General features: G+C 33.4%; 2 protein-coding genes across 2 annotated transcripts; one reads left to right on the forward strand and one right to left on the reverse strand.

Moving 5' to 3' along the window:
• The first annotated feature begins 4,399 nt into the window (after window positions 1-4,399).
• Ms (neuropeptide receptor myosuppressin) lies at window positions 4,400-12,968 on the forward strand. The gene is made up of 3 exons (XM_014236045.3): window positions 4,400-4,550; window positions 12,110-12,318; window positions 12,391-12,968. The coding sequence occupies exons 2-3, from the start codon at window positions 12,111-12,113 to the stop codon at window positions 12,465-12,467; spliced, it is 285 nt and encodes a 94-aa protein (XP_014091520.1). The 5' UTR covers window positions 4,400-4,550; window position 12,110; the 3' UTR covers window positions 12,468-12,968.
• A 1,288-nt stretch (window positions 12,969-14,256) lies between these two features.
• On the reverse strand, window positions 14,257-16,655 carry Golgin84 (golgin A5). Its single transcript, XM_014236041.3, has 2 exons — window positions 15,045-16,655; window positions 14,257-14,969 (listed from the first exon to the last, which is right to left on the reverse strand). The coding sequence occupies exons 1-2, from the start codon at window positions 16,540-16,542 to the stop codon at window positions 14,755-14,757; spliced, it is 1,713 nt and encodes a 570-aa protein (XP_014091516.2). The 5' UTR covers window positions 16,543-16,655; the 3' UTR covers window positions 14,257-14,754.
• Between the last annotated feature and the right edge of the window lie 1,285 nt (window positions 16,656-17,940).

The following is a 17,940-nucleotide window of genomic DNA, read 5'->3' on the forward strand; positions in this document are numbered from 1 at the left end:
TTTCCTTTCTTTTTTTTTTTTTTTGATTTCATTGTAAAATACTTTTTATGAGGCGTTTTTAATGTAGTTATTGTTGCTGTAATAAGTAAAAGGAGTTCAGTAATTGTCCCTTGCGTTTTGGAATTTTTTACTAAACGGAGGTAAGATTATTATTGTTGTAGCGACATAGGCTAACAAATTGCCTCAAAACATTTGCTTAATACAGCGGATATATGTGGAGGTAGCCCTTTTCCGGACTTCGTAAGTATCGGCCCGTTTCGGTTTTGAACTCGACATTTAGTATATGTCCATATACATTGATAAATGGTTGGATCACCACCAACCCTGTGTCGGCACTTTAGACCATTTAATGAGTTTATATTTCGTATAAGAACGAACGTTACTCCACATATCCAACTCCCTTCCAACATCTTTCGGCGACATAAATAGTATGTGTAATTTGTATCAAAAGTATATGATCTCGACTGAAGAGGAGGACACCAAGTGCAAATGTGAATCTACTTCTTAGCAGTTGTTCTGCGGCGAGTCCTAAAGTAGGCGAATACTGTCTTATTGACAAGAAAGGCCCCTTCCGCCATGATAACGCATCTGCTCACATCACCGCCGTCGCTACGCTCAAATCAGTTATTAAGCTACGAACCGCTGTACCATCCACTGTGTTTTCCAGATTTGACTCCGTATGACTTCTTTCTTCCCCAGGCAAATTTCAGTCGAACGAAGAGATTATCGCTGCCAGGGAGACGTACTTTGAAGATTTCCCGAAAACGTATTTTCAGACGGGTTAAAGAAGTTGGAGAAACCCTAAGTCATGTGTATTGTGCTGAAAGAAAATTATATTGAGAAATGAACCTTAATTATTTTCAAAATTTTTGTTTTTCTTTTGTAGGATAAATATTTATTGGAACAACCTCGTTTATACATATGTATTATATGTAATGTGACAACAACCACATCAGTGACGGAATTAATGTCTTCTGGAAACTTCACCACCAACAAGTGTGACATAATCCGACTAAATACCCGAAGTGTTCGTGCGTGATGTACTAGGCACCACGTTGGAAGTGCAGTTGATGTAGCGGCCAGAATTGCAATTTGTTTATGCAAATTTTATATACATTCCATTGGTTTTTGATTGATTTTCACGCGAATGCCTACTTACTTAAAATGTGTGTATGTATGTACTTACATAACTAAACTTCGTATTTACCATACATAAAATATGCCAACAACAGCGAAGGGATAAACTTTAAACGTCAATGAAACTATTATCACTTGGATATACGCATCTTGGTTGTTGCTCGGTTACGATTAGATTTTAGAACTTTCAATAAATGGATATGTATATGTATGTATGTATAAATATGTGTACACAGTCGTACATATATCTAAATTATGAGCATACATTAAGTGTATCAAGAATAATGTCAAAAGAAAATAATTATATATGAAACAAGTAAGGAAATCTATCATCCGGCATAAACGAACTTTTATATTATTTAGGGATTCAGTTAATAATGGTTCGTCCAGAAGGGGTACGAACTATTAAGCTTCTTCTGGATGGAGTAACCTACCGGTAAAAGTCGCCTCTGTAGAGCTAAAAAGAAAAAAGTACCAAAAAATAAATTTATTTTCATTTTATACAATTTTGAAGTAATCTCGAACACTCAGCCTTCGCAATAGTCTCGCTGCCTACCTCATTTGGACATTTCAGAATACATACAGTCAAATTGTTATTTCACAAATAGTGTTCGATAAATAATTTAATTTATATTAAGATTGAATCTAAGAGTCTAGTGGTTTGTATAGCAGCTATATGCTATAATGGTCCGTTATCAGCATTTCGAACGAAAGAGCGGTCTTCAGGTCGATATCTCCAAAACTGACTCAGTTCGTCATGCTGATCATTTATATATAGATTTTATAGAGGTTTTGACGTTTCCTTCGTGGTATTACAGGTATACTGATGTGATATAAACGCGATATCATCTTATATGTATGATATATGTATGAAAATAAACATTTTGCACAGTAACTGACAAGGACTTTACGATTCTTCTTAAGCATACTTGTACAATGGAACGCCAAATTCAAAGCGCTTTATTCTGATATTCCCTCACTTCACTTTGTGATTTTGAGCATTCTTACGTACACGACCCAAGCCTTAGAAATCTTTTATTGTTAGTTCAGATTCGTAATCTTCGTATATTTTAATTGAATATATAGTCATATAAGAGATCAGTTAACTAAATGTGAATACCGCGCTTATTCAATGTGCGCGGGTATAGCTAGTCTTAGAATTTCGTCATATTTCTTTTTTGTAAGTATGTGTGTACATATGGTATATAGTTTGGAGTGCACAGAATGTGAGATATTAAATGCACACATTAGCGCAGGATAATGCGATTATACATATGTACGAAACATACTGCTCACAACGTCTTAACATATCTTAAACAATTTGATTACGCTGATTGAACGAATGGTGGAAAATGGTTAGAAGCTGTTGGAGTGCTGGTAACTACCACCCGTTTTTGTTTAAATGTATTTACGTAATTCTGCTTCCCGAGATGACCAACTTATGCTCTTTTCACAGTACTCTTCGAATTGTTCTTTGGATTTTGCCATTATCTTAGCCAGAATTCGAGAATTCTTTATCATGTGGTAAGCGACTCGTATTCCGAACACGCTCTTTGCAAAATTAATTGCGTTGTCTCAATGCAAATCCCAGAGTCATAAAGGACAGATTACGCGAAATTCCATCCCACTCCTCTTTCATGAATGCCCTTCACTGTAGCGCTTTGCTTTTTCACATTTACAAACACCTACCTAGATATACATACTACGGTCTAATTCAATGTTAAAATAAGAGGAATGTAAATGTAAATATATGTATTAGGGTATGTAAAAAAATGAATATTTTTTTTGCTTGATTTCAGCTATATGATATAATGATTTGATCTGAACAGTTTTTGCGGATAATACATTGTTGCTTTAAACAATAACTCGTGCCTAGGTTCGTGAAGATACCTCGTCAAATAAAACAGTTTTCCATACAAGCACTTGATTCCGATCGTTCGGTTTGTATGGCAGCTATATGCTATAATGGTCCGATATCGGCCGTTCCGACAAATGACAGCTTCTCAGTGAGAAAAAGACAGGTGCAAAGTTTCAGATTGATATCTTGAAAACTGACAGACTAGGGCGTATATATACAGACAGACGTATACACAACTGATCGTGAAGAGCTGAATCGATTTAGCCATGTCCGCTTGTCCGTCCGTCTGTATATACCATATACGCGAACTAATCCGTCAATTTTTGAGATATCGATTTAAAATTTTGCACACAGTTTTTTCTCCCCAGGAAGCTGCACATTTGTCAGAACCGTCGTTATCAGCCCATTATAGAATATAGCTCTCATACAAACCGAACGATCAAAATTAAGTTCTTCTATGGAAAACTTTTATATTTAATAAGTTATCTTTACGACATTTCTTGTCCAAGGCAACACTACAATTTATGAACGAATTGTTCAGATCTTTGTAAAATATTCTTCTTTTTACTTTCAACTTCGGCGGTGAATACTTAGTTTCAGTAATAATGGCAAGCTAATTATTTAGCTATTTAATGAACAAACAAATAAAAATATTAACGTTGATAGCATATACATACATATATACTCGTATAGCTGTACACATGTTATTCTTCAGAACAATGCGTTCTTGTGATGCAAAAAAATATATATAATATGAGCATATGTCGCCTGTTTTTTATAGTCTAACAACTATGGTTACAAACAATCATTTTTTAACAACACAAAAAATAGTTATACTCGTTGTTTTAGTTAAGCTTCTATAATAAAATGATATTTACCGGCATTATCCTGTGGTGCCTCTACAAAAGAGGCGTATTCCACATGACAGATAATTAAAAACATAAAAAGTGTATAAAAACTTATGATATAATAAATTGATTATGAAGAGGAAAGCTGTTGAATGCAATAAGCAAGCACCTGCACCTTAGAGATTAGACGGCACACACGCGCATACACACATAAGTGTGCGTGCACGCGCCAGCGATAGTCAATGATGAATGTTCATAAAAAAACTTAAATATTTAAGATAAACTCAACAGTGTAACATTTTTTAAGCACACCACCACACATACACAAGTGTACAAAAATTAGTTATTACTGCAGCTCTTCAAACTTCACTCAAACATACACGCACTCACACTAACGTTTGGTTGTCAGCATGGTCGGCGAGGGCGTATGAGCAACATCCCACCCACAATGACAAACAATCAAAATCGCCGCTGGAAATGTGAGCCAATGGCAATGCTGCTTATTTAATTCCAGCATCCAAAGCCGAGTTCGTTCGTTGCATATAAAAAGACGTATCCTGTTTGCGATAAACATCATTCAAACAAGTGTGCTTCGACGATACAGTTGCAATATCGCCACAAGTCTTCTTGTACGAGTCGAACGCAAGTGACAGTTACTTTTGAATTTTTTCAGTGAGACTCACAACTGTAAACAGTAAAAGCAACAGGTGCGTAAAATACAAGTATATTCTATAGTTGCTAAGGTGTTCGCGCGTAATCGTGCGCTTTTGAAGAATTTTAAAATTATGGCGAATAAATAAATGCTCTTTAGCACAATGTTTTGCTCATACTTTAGCGAGTTATATGAAAATTTTTTGTGCTTCACAATAAAAATGTGTTATTTATAGAAAAAAAAGTGCAAATAACCGCCTACAACTGATAGTTAGTTAGTTAGGTTTCATTAGAAGATAAGGAACCAAACAAAAAACGTAAATATTATTTATTTTGAATTGAAGTTTGTGGAGAAAGTAAATATAGGTTAGAATAGCGTAATAAAGTTAATGCAAAAAGCTTTTACCAAATTCGAAACGTACACATTTATGTACAGTTATACATATGTATGTACATATATATAATAGTAATAAAATAAATTTTGCAAAATTGAAAAATTTGAACAAACAAGAATTTTTATAAACGTAGCTTGTTTTTCGGCAATTTTCAAGTATATTTACTTTAAAAAAATTATTTTCAAAAATGAAATTAGTAGTAAATTCACTACAATCTTATTTATATTCATATTCCGACTTTTAGTTTTGTGATATTTACATTTATATTCTTCAATGCTGAACGCTGAGACATTTTTGTTCTACGAATGCCTTTTTCCGGGTAAATATAGAAGAAAACTGGGCTGACTGATGAACTTTGATTTCAATTCCGTTCAAGGGAATCAAAAAAGCAACAGTTTAATATGAAACAGTTATCTGTTGAAATTTTTACAATTAAAATAGTTGTGCATATTGAAAGTAGCCGCAGTTATCCTAGTGAGATTTTTTTGCAGTGAAGTTATGTACTTGTATATATATCTGTTGAACAATGTAAAATAATATATAAAAAATGAACATAAAGAAAATGTACTTTATAGAAGTAGATTTATATACTACATGCATATTTATATAATCAAATGTGTATATATATATTATTCACTCTTTTGTAGTGAATCAAATGGCTAAATTTGTTCTTTTTTTACGTCAATTCTCTGTCAAAAGAGTAGAGCCCCAAAAAAAATATAACGGGCAATGGTGAAACGAAGCCGACTATTTTTAAAAGTAACAAAAAAATAAAGTTAATTATATTGAAATATTTTTCTCGTTTAAATAAATTTTTGCTTTTATTTAAGTATATTATTTTCATTAAAATTTATATTGAAGAAGTTTAATTTATTACGTAAATATGAGTATTTTCATACGAATATGAATAAATTTTGGGTTTTTTTGCGGATTATAGTATTTTATATCTTAGTTTTTGTATATCTGACTCAAATAAAAATTTCAATTTTTGAAAAATATAAAAAACTTTTTGAAAAAATATTTAGTTTTTTAAAATCTTTATAAACAATTCAAATAAAATTTATATAATATATAAGCGATTAGCGGTTAGCAGATTTTCGAAATACTAAAAGTTTTTTAATCTAAAATCGTTATTATTTTTGAGATATGGTTAATGAAAACCAAAAAATGGTAACTTCAAAGCCACAATACCCTTCACAAAGTTTGTATGGCAGCCATATGCTATAGTGACTCGATCTGAACAATTTGTTCGGAGCTTACACCGTTGCCCTGGGCAATAACCCGTGCCGAATTTGGTGAATATACGTCGTCAAATGAAAAAGCTTGGCACACAAGAACTTCGTTCCGATCGTTCAGTTTGTATGGCAGCCATATGTTATAGTGGTCCGATATCGACAAATTGGCAACTTTTTGGTATCTCCGATATATAAAAACTAAAGGACTAGTTCGCATATACATATACAGGCGGACGGACAGACAGATGAATATGGCTAAATCGACTCAGCTCTTCACGCTGATCATTTATATATACTTTATAGGATATCTGACGCTTTTGGGTAATACAAACATTTATAATATAACAGTGAAAAATATGGATATTTATGGTTAGGTTTAACAACATTACTTGAGAATTGGACGACATTGTTAGTTGAACGCAATTTTCAGAATTGTTGTGAGTAATTATTGAGTAAGGACAATTATGTAAATACAAAACCTCATATCAGTACACGATCACGTCGAAAATTCCTTTCAAACACTATTCTAAATTTTGTGTATATCTACATACATATTATATATGTATACCATATATAGGACACACCGTACATATGTTTTAGGAAGGTTACTCCCTACGCTGCCACAGTTTAGTAAAAATTGCAATGTAAGCTTCGTTAAACAAAGATGCCCGTACAGCATACGCAATTGAGTAAGGTACTCGGAACTATAGGAATGGAATGCTGGTGCATGCATTCTTGCATATCTCATATACACATATACGAATATGATATATTTGCATGTATGCTTAAACGCACGGACACAGCACAGAACGAATTTCATTCTAAACGTGACAAATGCCTATGAGGTGTCAAGCATCACTTCAGTCAATATGCTTCTAACCCTTTTTCGAGCAATTATAACACGCACCGAATCACGTGAACACATAATTATGTGTGTATGCGAAAGTGATTAAAAGCCACGAAGCTGGTAGAATTAAAAAGAACACATGGATATTACTAGGAAAATTTGTTATAATTTTCATAAAATGTAGTTGCATATTATGGTAATTGAAAATGTATTTGTAGCAGTATTTACCGCTAAAAATATGCTTTAATAACTGGTTTTTAATTTGAAGCACGAAATTAGCTCAATTGTATACTTATTGGCTTTTCATCATCACAAATTTCACAGAATTTCTGCCTCTGACCATACTTCTCAACATTTAGCACACATTTACCGTTAGAGTTTCATTTAAGTGAATTCACAGTGGAATGTGGAAGTATTTAGTTCCAAAATTACTGAAAGAAGAAAAAACGTTAACTGCGGATGCACCGAAGCTATAATACCCACAAGTACAAAAGATTCCTTACAAAAACTTTGATCGGTCGTTTGTATGGCAGCTATATGCTATAGTGACTCGATCTGAACAAATTTTCCACACAAGCACCTAATTCTGATTGTCCTGTTGGTATGCCAGCTATATTCTATAGCAATACGATTAAAACAATTTCTTCGAAGATTGCATAGTTACCTTAAACAATAACCTATTCCAAATTTTCGTAAAGATATCTCGTCAAATCAAAAATTTTTCCATACAACCATTCCGATCGTTCAGTTTGTATGGCAGCTAAGTATATCCTATAGCGGTCCGATATCGGTAAGCAGCTTTTTGGGAAAAAAAAACCTGTGTAAAATTTCAAATCTATATTCCAAACACTGAGTAACTACTTGTAGTGCGCGTACCGTAGATAAATACCAAAATTAAAGATACAATTTTTTTTAGTTAGTTGCCAACAGTGTTAAACCTCCCAGTAGCATAACTAACATGAAAGTGCTTCTAATAATAATCCAACATTCACAGTGTCAATTTGAAGCATTTGAGAAAGATCTCCCATTTGCAGGCCACTTTGCGGGTATGACAGTATAAAAAAACGACCAAACATGTTGCATAAACATGAACGCTAAGCAATTACCGTACTATTATTGTATAAATTTTTATAAGAATAGAAAGCATAGTAATGAGATTAAAGATAACATTTTCATTAGTGTTTCAATCAGTTGCATGCCCTTCGGCCTTTCAAGCGACAGCTGTTCGTATTATACGCAAAGTAAATCAAATTGCTGGCATTAAATACGCACAATCTTTGCAAAGTATGCAATACAATGTTGTGATCGCCAAGCAACCGATAATCACTCGCTAATGTGCCGTAAAGTATGTAACGCTCTCATCATTTAACATTATATCATGCGCAAAATACGAGCCTGAGCCGTAAGATGCGCTTAAGAGCGGCACTTTATTAAGATTATTGCAGAATTTAACTTCCAGTTTCTAACTTATTGACATTAACACTCGTCTTTCCTGTTGTTCGCTTTTGCGGCTGGTTTGCAACACCACCTGTACGGTGTAAACAGCAGATTGATAGCGTGCAGAATAGCAAAATGCAATCGTGATGGTAATTTTTATCCATTATCCTCTTAACCTGCCCTCTTAGTGCCGTTAGAAGTTAGTGGTAGACGTACGTTCACACTCATATTTATTCGTAGTGCGTCGTATGTCATTTGCCAGCTGTCAATGACACACAATACAGTTGTTTGCCGGCAAGGAAATGCGTATTGTACTTGGTATATGTGCTTTGACTAAGTTGATATTAGTCCTTGTGGACTGCCAGTGAACGGTAGTTTTTAGTTTAGAAATAAAGATTTTATGGCAAAATCAAACTTGATAGTGACTGGGGTGTAGAGTAGTTTTATTTTTCATTAAGTTTATAATGAAGGCGAATCTTTGTTGTATATCTGCTAAAGTGTGAGTGTCACTTCTTTTATTTTATTACAGGCATTTATTGGTATTAGTCGATTTTTATGGCACTAAGAGACATTGTCTCTTTACCATATTGTTTATGCATTCAAAAGAAAATTATAGTAAATTAATTTAAGTATTTTTTGTACTGAAAGTTAATTTATGTATTCATTACAATTTCAAATACACACTATGCTTTACAAAATATATATATGCAATGCGGGGAAATGCTTTAGTTTCGAATAATTTATACAATAACGAACAAATTTAAGGTACATATATAATACTCATTATAATACTCATAACCTTCTTAATACAAGATCATAACAAATTCTCTTCCATCTAAGAAAATAGCGAATCAAATATTGTGATGCCGTGCAAAGTACCAATTGTCGCTTTCTACATAACTTCGCTAGAGTTTAAAAGTTAGGAAGTAGTAATGAAACTCAATAGTCGACGAAGTGAACGGAAAGTATATTCCAACGACTGCCATTAGCTAGACATTATATGATATAGTACATTGATTTACTATTTAGCGCTACTAATAGCGCTATATTCTTTACTCTCAATGCATAATATGATTTACCAGTTTACACTTCTCTACAGGGTGTCTACTGAAAGCGTGTGTGTGACTGGTACTGTTTATTGAAGCGCCAACCTGTCTTAAAAAAAGTCTAAGTCTAAGAATTTTTATCAGCCTACAATTTGTAGCGTTGAGTGTAAGTTCTTCTAAGCTGCACTATGTACCATACATATGAATGAGTATGTGCAAATATACATATGCATGCCTTTGATTATTCGACTATGTGTTGCGCACGTTCTCGCTTGTTGCTAGTTGCATTCTCTATATTTTCGTTTTACATTTACCTGTATAGGTGTGGTAGATGCTTATATGCTCGCAGATGACATAAACATTGTAACAGCGCCAGCCTTGATTTGATGGATCATTTGCACTAGCCTGTGTTGGCATTTGCTTTATTGACAGTTAATTCAATGCAAGCAGGAACAAGCAAGCATATTACTCTGTAGGAACCATATAACGTAAAAAATAGTTAGCTAAATAATATTTAGACAGTAAAAACCCGTTAGTATACTCAAATAAAATTAAAAGGTGCTATGGGAGCGATCATGACTCATAAATGTTCATTAATGTATTCAATACAGGGATGTTACACCATCTTATGGCAGAAGTTTAGTATGTTAAATAAATCCAAATAAATTATACACAAGATTGATGAACATTGTCATTAATTTTTAAACCGTGGAACCTCTTTATTTTTATTTTCAAAAGAAGAACCGTTCATTATAAGCCATTAGAAATATATTTTGCCTAGCAGATATCTATGTAGCAAACTTACAGCGTTACTCCATATTATTTCCATTTACCATAAATGTTTAAATAATTCACTATTGTATGTGACTGTTTCCACTCTGCCTTCGTAGGTATATAAATCATATACTTTTTTATAATAGCCGTCTTCGATTCGTCTCTTCTCTGCTCGTTATGTTTGAGCTCTGCTCGTTTGTCAAAAAATTGGCATGTAATAGAAACAATTAGTGACAAGTCAAATTTAATAGAAGTGAAGTAATAATTAATATTATATATAACCGCCCACTCTTCCACCTCTGTTTGATTACGTCAGCCTGCTTGATTTATGCCTATTGCTTGTTCTTTTCGCCACTTTCCATTGTATGGCGAATCGAAGACAACTATTACCATTTCGCCTAGTGGAATTTATAGTCGAGTCTTTATGGAGATTAGATCACATATTTATGGCATATAATCAAAGGTGCGTTCGCAAACGGAACAGCAATGAATAGTGCGAATATATTGACTTATTTAGTAGATATTGAGCAACAAATTAATGCATATACTATTTAATGGAAATGAAGGAAAACATTAAAGAATTTAAAGAGCACATAGTTTCAAATATAGAAAAAAATAAATTATATCTTTTTGTGTATAGTCTTCTGAGAAGGGTGCTTACATACATATGTACATACATTTATTTTTTCATAAGGGAAGCATTTCAGAAAGTTCAAATTCTAGTGTAATTTATTCCCAGCAGAAAAACAAAGATAAATCGAAGGTTAGATACAGTAGCAAAGAAAGTTGTCCCCCTTTTTACATTGACGAAGCAAGAAATACAATATCCTTGTTGCACCAAGCAAAGGAAACTTAAAGTATATTTATTGAGGTAGAATATATATTACTAGCACAAAATATGCATATAATCTTAAAACAGACAAAGAAAAGGGCGAAAGGACGATTTTCATATTACATAACTGTTATTTATGTTGATTTACGTTTTGTTTATACATACATACATATGTGTATGCTGATAATTTGCTCAGCATTGTCAACTGGAGATAAAAAATCATAACCTAAAATTTTTTTTTATTAACGGTCACTTCTCGTCTGTCAATCCAAAGGGTAAAGTGGCTTAATACTATTAACTTAATATTTTGTGGGGAGCATCAAAATAAAGGCCATTAATAGAAGAAAAAGTTCAGCTAAACTAAGAATCGGGAGCGTAAACTGAAGTAAGACAGCCGTTTATGACTTAGAGAGAGAGAGAAAAAGAAAGGGCACGTCATATACTCTTGTGGGTTTAAAAAAAATTTTATGTCAGTTTTTTTTTCTTTCGATGGATCTTAAGCAAAAATTACAAAGAGTGAGTTTAAAGAATTTTTTAAGATTGAATTGATCGTTTTCGTGACGGTGATTCTTTTATTAGAAAGTATTCAAATAAACATCAATTTTATGCGATTTCATATGCATCGATTAGTCTTAGAATGTCGGTTATGAATCAAAGACGCTAAGGAATCAAGGAGCATTCTATGTAATAGTCCGACAAAAGCTGGAACAGCAATATATACAAGCTATATATGATACCAAGCAAACCAATCGTGAATAATGCTAGAAACCATTTTCGAGGTTTTGAAAATTGGTTTAAGAGGGCACGCTGCAGAAAAAGAGCCGATGCAAACAAATACATGCAGTCATGTCCGTAAAATATTGTTCGCTCTTTCGAATAAGCTATTAACATAACAAAATTAAACTCTATAAATATTTAAAATATATTTAGAAGATACAACTATGAATAGGCATCGCAATATATCAAACAATTTGTACATTAGTTAACCAAAAAGACATTGCTAGGAAGAGATTATTCAAAAAAAAAATTCTTGCTTTATTTACTTTCAGCATGTCAAGCCAAATCTTCGCAATCCTTTGCTTCGCCACCCTTTTGATCGCCGCTGCGCAATCCAGCAACGCCATGGGTGTGCCACCATTCTGCCAATCGGGCATGGTCGAAGATATGCCACCACACATTCAAAAGGTCTGTTCGGCCCTGAACAATTCGGAACAATTGGCTACAGCGTTGAAATCGTACTTGAATAGCGAAGCCGCAGGTAAAATATTTCACTTTCAGAATTTTGAAAATTTCAAAATATTCATATGTGTTAAACAATCTTACGCATTAGCACTGTTGACCGATCAGGCGCCCCTGAAGCGTTCCGATGTTGATCACGTTTTCTTGCGTTTCGGCAAAAGGCGTTAAATTTCCAGCGCCGCTAATGTTGCCACCGCCACCAATACATATTAACCAACAGTTGACCGTTTGATGGACTCTATGATTTGCAACACAAACACACACTCAAGCACGACCGCCATGTGAACAACCAACAATAACAAACGACCAATTATTGCAAATGAAAATTAAAGAAATTCGCTTTAATTTAATAAAAAGTTATTTAATCATAAAATAAATTAAAAATTATAGCAAAATTTTATGGTAAAATAAAAAAATGCAAGCAGTAAATTTGCAAACAAAAATATTTTTAAACTATGAAAATTATATGTAATGTATTAAATTAAAAATAAAATGTATGTATGTATAACACATATTCTTAAGTTGATCTCTTTATAAAGAATTACAATTTTCTGTACTTGTGCATCTGGAATATATACTTATATATAATATACACGGCGTATACACACCAGATATGTTGGGAGCTTGTAAAAATTGAAAAAAAAATTATAAAACAGTTTTTAAAATTAATTGTTGTTTTTATTGCAATTGTAATTCTTGTCAGGCAAAACTAAAAGAAAAAAAGAAACGCATATTGGAAAAGAAAATTAAAAAAAAAATTGACAGATATATATTCTAAAAATATAAAAAATAGCACGAGGGAGCGGAGACCGCAGATATTTATAAATAAGCAAAAAACATATACATATATTTACATGTATACGAGCATATATCAATATTTATACTCACTATTAAAAGGCATCATTGAACCCAAAAAATTTTACATTTAACATTTTTGGCGCATATAACAAATATTTATTTAGTTCTAAGTTGTCGGAAATAATAACGCAGACCCGCAGATAAAGATGTATTTTGCAACAACTAATTATAAACATATGTATATAAATGTAATAAAGCTATTATTTTCAATAAAGTGAATTGTTTTCTCTCTAATATAATAAACATAAAAATTAAATAACGATTTTTATTTGGTTATGCCACTAGATATATAGATGCAAACTCACAAACTAGAGTACTTTTGACTGGGAAAAACTTGGTAAAAAACCATTCGTTCGCAGACAGTTCTAACGAGTACATAACATTGAGAAAAATAGATGGAGAATCAGGACCAGCTAGTGAAGGTGTAGCGATATACGTTAGGTTGGAGTATTGAATCGCATACTTAGTTGTTGTATTCTAATATTAAAATAAAAAACAAATTAACTTCGTTGCACTGAAGCTAGTATACCATTCACAAATAAAAAAGTTTCCACACATGAGTTTGTGATCCGGTCTAAAAAATTCGTTCGAAAGTTGTAACGTTGCCTGGGACAGTTTATATGACAGCTATATGCTATAGTGGACCGATCTCAAAATTTTGTTCAGATATTATAGCATTGCCTTTGAGAATATTCTATGCCCATTTTCTTGAAGATATTTTAAATCAAATCAAATAGAAACATTTTCCATACAAGGACGGGGATAAATTAAGTTGATATCACTTAAGGTTCTTTCACAGTGAATCCACATCTAAAAAAATTTGTTTGGTGTAAATCTAAATATCTTGGACATTCAACTACAATATACAAGGACAGCGTTGGCGGATTTGGATAATAGTACAGCTCCTCTACGTGTCGCTGGTTCTCACGGACTGCAAATCAAAGTATGAGGAAATTTCAAGTCATCGTCCATATGAAAAAGTTTTCTTCTACATTCTTTTTTCGTTTGAAACGGGTGTAAAAGTGACTTGAAATATATCGTTTACGCAACAATCTGTTGATAGTAGCTGAGTTTGCTCTTCTGAATTCTAAAGAATATATTTACTTGCTAAAAGAATTAGTTGCACTTTACTCGGTTTAAACATTAACAATACTGCAACAATCTGTTTAGCTTCAAGAGAGCGGAGAGAAACGCTCGATGCCGTCAATTTGGGCAAAAACGACTCTACACAGGAAAATTAGCTGATCTATTTTGTTTACGAAAGGAAACTTACTTTTATATGCGACTATATTGATTTAAGTATGTGCTAAATTTGGTTATGATCATATGAATATACGTATAATTAAACACTTCGATTTAAAGTTTTGTTTTTAAATTCCACTAAAACGAGAAATATAATATTAACAAGAAATTGTTCTCTTTATATATATAATAGTTGATTATACAGCTAAACACCAATAATGTGTAGATGACAATACAATTACAATACATACATATATATATAATACAACTTTTTTTATGGTTATTTAAAATATTGTCCATAAGTTTAGTTTAAACACTATTAAATTTAAATATTTGATTACTTATTGAAGTGGTTTTAATTTGGAGACGATGAGATCAACACAAACATAACCCACAAATGCAAGAGGCCAACATACATGAGCACAAATATACGCATTAGCGGATAACGTCGAAGGAAGGCGCCTAAGCGAATGCCAGCAGAGTCGAGTGAAGAGTAGACACGTTTAACACGACGGGCCACACGGTTGTCGAAAGGATTCTCACGCATCAGAAGTGGAAACTGTGCTTTGACTACACAGACAAATAAAGTGTAAAATAATATACAAATATATGTAAATATAAATAGGTGTGCATGCAGGTACTTACTGTCATCAGTTGTATTGGATAACAATGAGTTACGCGAAAGCGGCTTATTGTTATAAGCGTATTGCTGTTGCAGTTGATCTTGCATTTTCTCCAGTTGTATGCGTAAAGCATTCCGTTCGGATGTGATGCGTTCGACAGTTTGCTGTTTATCCACCAATGTTTGTGTGAGCACCTTAATGCGCTCTTCAAACGTAGCTACCGCTGCACCATCTGCGACATGCACTGTTGCGATGCGCCGTTGCACCTCAGCACGTAGCTTTTCTAGTTGTGAATCCTTTTCTTGAAGGCGTGTCGCAGCTGCAGCCATTTGATTACTGAGCTGCTGTCGTAACTTTGCCAACTCTTGCGCTTGTACACGTTGTTCGGATTCTGTTGCGAGTAAACGTTCACGTTCCGTACGTAATTCTTTTCTTAACGTTTCTTCAGCTGCGCGTGTACTTGCCATATATGTGGTGTGTTGTTCATTAACCACTTGCCAATCATGTCGTAATTCTTCTATTTGCATACGCAAAGTACTACTTTCATCTAAGGTTTGCTGATGTTCATGCTTTAAAGCGTCCAGCTCCATTTGCAGCAACCGCAAATCATTTTCATCTTCGCTTTTTGTTGCTGAGCCAGCTGTTACACCATTTGCCTTTAGTTCGGCTATAAGGTTGTCCTTTATTTGCAGTGAGTGCTGCGCTTTATGTCGATATTCTTGAAGTTCTTTTCGGAGCTGCTCCGTTTCCTTCATTTGCATTTGCAATTTATGTGCCGTCTCCAAGTACTCTTGTTGCAGTTTAGCTAAATTAGTTTCGAGCTCTGAAATTGTATGCGCATATACACTGTTGGCACCCTGTGCTTTGCCCAGTTCATATTGTGTTTGATCACGCTCTTCGGTTAAACGTTGTAATAGTGTCTCCAAACTTTGTATTTTTGTAAGAAATGCGGTTTTTTCATTATCACGGTTTATTTTTGTCAAGCGTGCCTTCAAGTTGTCACGTTCGCTAGTCACTTCGCTTAATGCAATTTTAAATGCCATCAACTCTTGACTTTCCTGCGTTCCAGTTAGAAGAGATCCTTCTGTATCAACATTTTTCAGTATGTCATGTTTCGGACTTGTTTCTTCCACTTCAATCGCCACAGCATCGGGACGTGAATTGGTGGAACTGCGTCGTGATGAAACAGTAGAGTTTATATGCCATTCAACTTTATCGCTTGCTTCCACTGACTCAGGCAATGCAGTGTGATATGAAGCGTTTAAAACATCCGTATCACCTTCTACTGATTTACTCATATTGGCACTAATATTACCTCTTGCTTTGATTGGGGAAAATCCTGTTTTTAATGACAATTTACTATTGGATAAGTTGCGTCGCATCGCTTCCAAAGCGTTACCTTCGCCACTATCACCATCGCCTCCTGAAGTAGCTGCTACTTGCAATGCAGTGGCGGCATTTTTATCTAACTTGTTTAAAATATTTTCGGCTTTGTCTGCTAAGCCCGATATCCACGCCATTTTTGTGTTGTCGTGGCGTTAATTAGTCAATTTTTGTTTTTAGTTGAAAGTAAACAAAATTGGTTTTTAGTTTGACACCATCAAATCTGTTTTTTTTTCAATAGTGAGTGATATGGGGGTATTTATGAGAATCAGCTGATTTTGGGAAATTTTAAATTTGTATGCTAATGGTGCAGTTATTCCATGACCATATACACAACAGTCGTAGTAGAATGAGCAGAAACATTTTATATTGTATACTCGTTGATGTATTTGTTGGGATTCAGCTATAAATCCCACAGGAGCCATAATCACTGTAACCGTGGAACATTATACAGTAAGATCGTCCCACCACAGTCATAACGAGTCATTGCATGGTTGAATTATTCAAACACGTTGTAGAATATTTTATGCTACTACAACAACGATTGCCCTAATGGCTTGTACTCGTAATGATGGAAATATGGTTAAGGAAGTTTAGTGTTGCTATTATACCCTGAACAGGGTGTATTCATACACCCTATAATATATATAAATGATAAGCATGAGTCGATTTTGCCATATCCATCACGTCTTTTTCTTCTCAAGAAGCTGCTCCTTTGTCAGAACGTTCGTTATCGGACTACTATAATATATAACTGCCATAAAAACTGAACGATCAAATACACGTCTTTTTTAATACTTAGTTTTTTATTTGAAGAGATCTCTTTACGAAATTTGGGACGATTTCGAGATAATACAAACTGAACGATTAAAATTAAAATAAAGATCGTTTTATGTTATAAGAAATGCACCTGTGAAGGGTATTATAGCGTCGATACAGACGAAGTTAATGTCTTTTTCTTGTTTCTTTGAAAACCAATATAGATCTAGGATTTAAGCGCCGCAATATTAGTTTTATTATGAACCAGGGTACCGAATTTTGAGTATTGAAAATTTTTGGATTAAAAATTAAATTTATCATTCTTAGATGGAAATCTATTTTTAATTTTTTAATTCTGGTTTTTAAACTCAAGATGTTGAGATTAAAATTAGAAATTTTGTGTTTTATCAGCATTAAAAATCGATAAGAAACAAATCGTTTGAATTTGAAAGTTTGCCGACCAGTGCTCTAGAGTATTGAGTACGATGACTCAGTGCGAGCTCTAGTTTAAAATGGTAAAAAAATTAGTACGCCAACGCAAAATATGTAAATTTTAAAACAATTTCTTTGTTAATTCGTTATTTTATTTTTTGGATAAAAAATATTTTCTATTCGGTATTTGGGAATAAAAATTAATTTTTTTTAACTTGTACTTGTTTTTTATGTTTTATTCAGGTATTTGGGATTAAAAACTATTTTTAATTTAAATTGGGATTAAAAATTAAAAAAAAAACAATAATTCAAATGTTAATTCAGTTATTTTTTTAGCATTATTT

This window comes from Bactrocera oleae, chromosome 2 (genome assembly GCF_042242935.1).
Source record: "Bactrocera oleae isolate idBacOlea1 chromosome 2, idBacOlea1, whole genome shotgun sequence".
NCBI classification, from domain to species: domain Eukaryota; kingdom Metazoa; phylum Arthropoda; class Insecta; order Diptera; family Tephritidae; genus Bactrocera; species Bactrocera oleae.

Bases quoted from the DNA above. Each gene is read 5' to 3' on its own strand.
- Golgin84 (XM_014236041.3), bottom strand. From the start codon at position 16,542: ATGGCGTGGATATCGGGCTTAGCAGACAAAGCCGAAAATATTTTAAAC. The intron at 14,970-15,044 runs GTAAGTACCTGC...TTGTCTGTGTAG, and splicing joins ATCCAATACAACTGATGACA to TCAAAGCACAGTTTCCACTT.
- Ms (XM_014236045.3), top strand. From the start codon at position 12,111: ATGTCAAGCCAAATCTTCGCAATCCTTTGCTTCGCCACCCTTTTGATC. The intron at 12,319-12,390 runs GTAAAATATTTC...CTTACGCATTAG, and splicing joins CTTGAATAGCGAAGCCGCAG to CACTGTTGACCGATCAGGCG.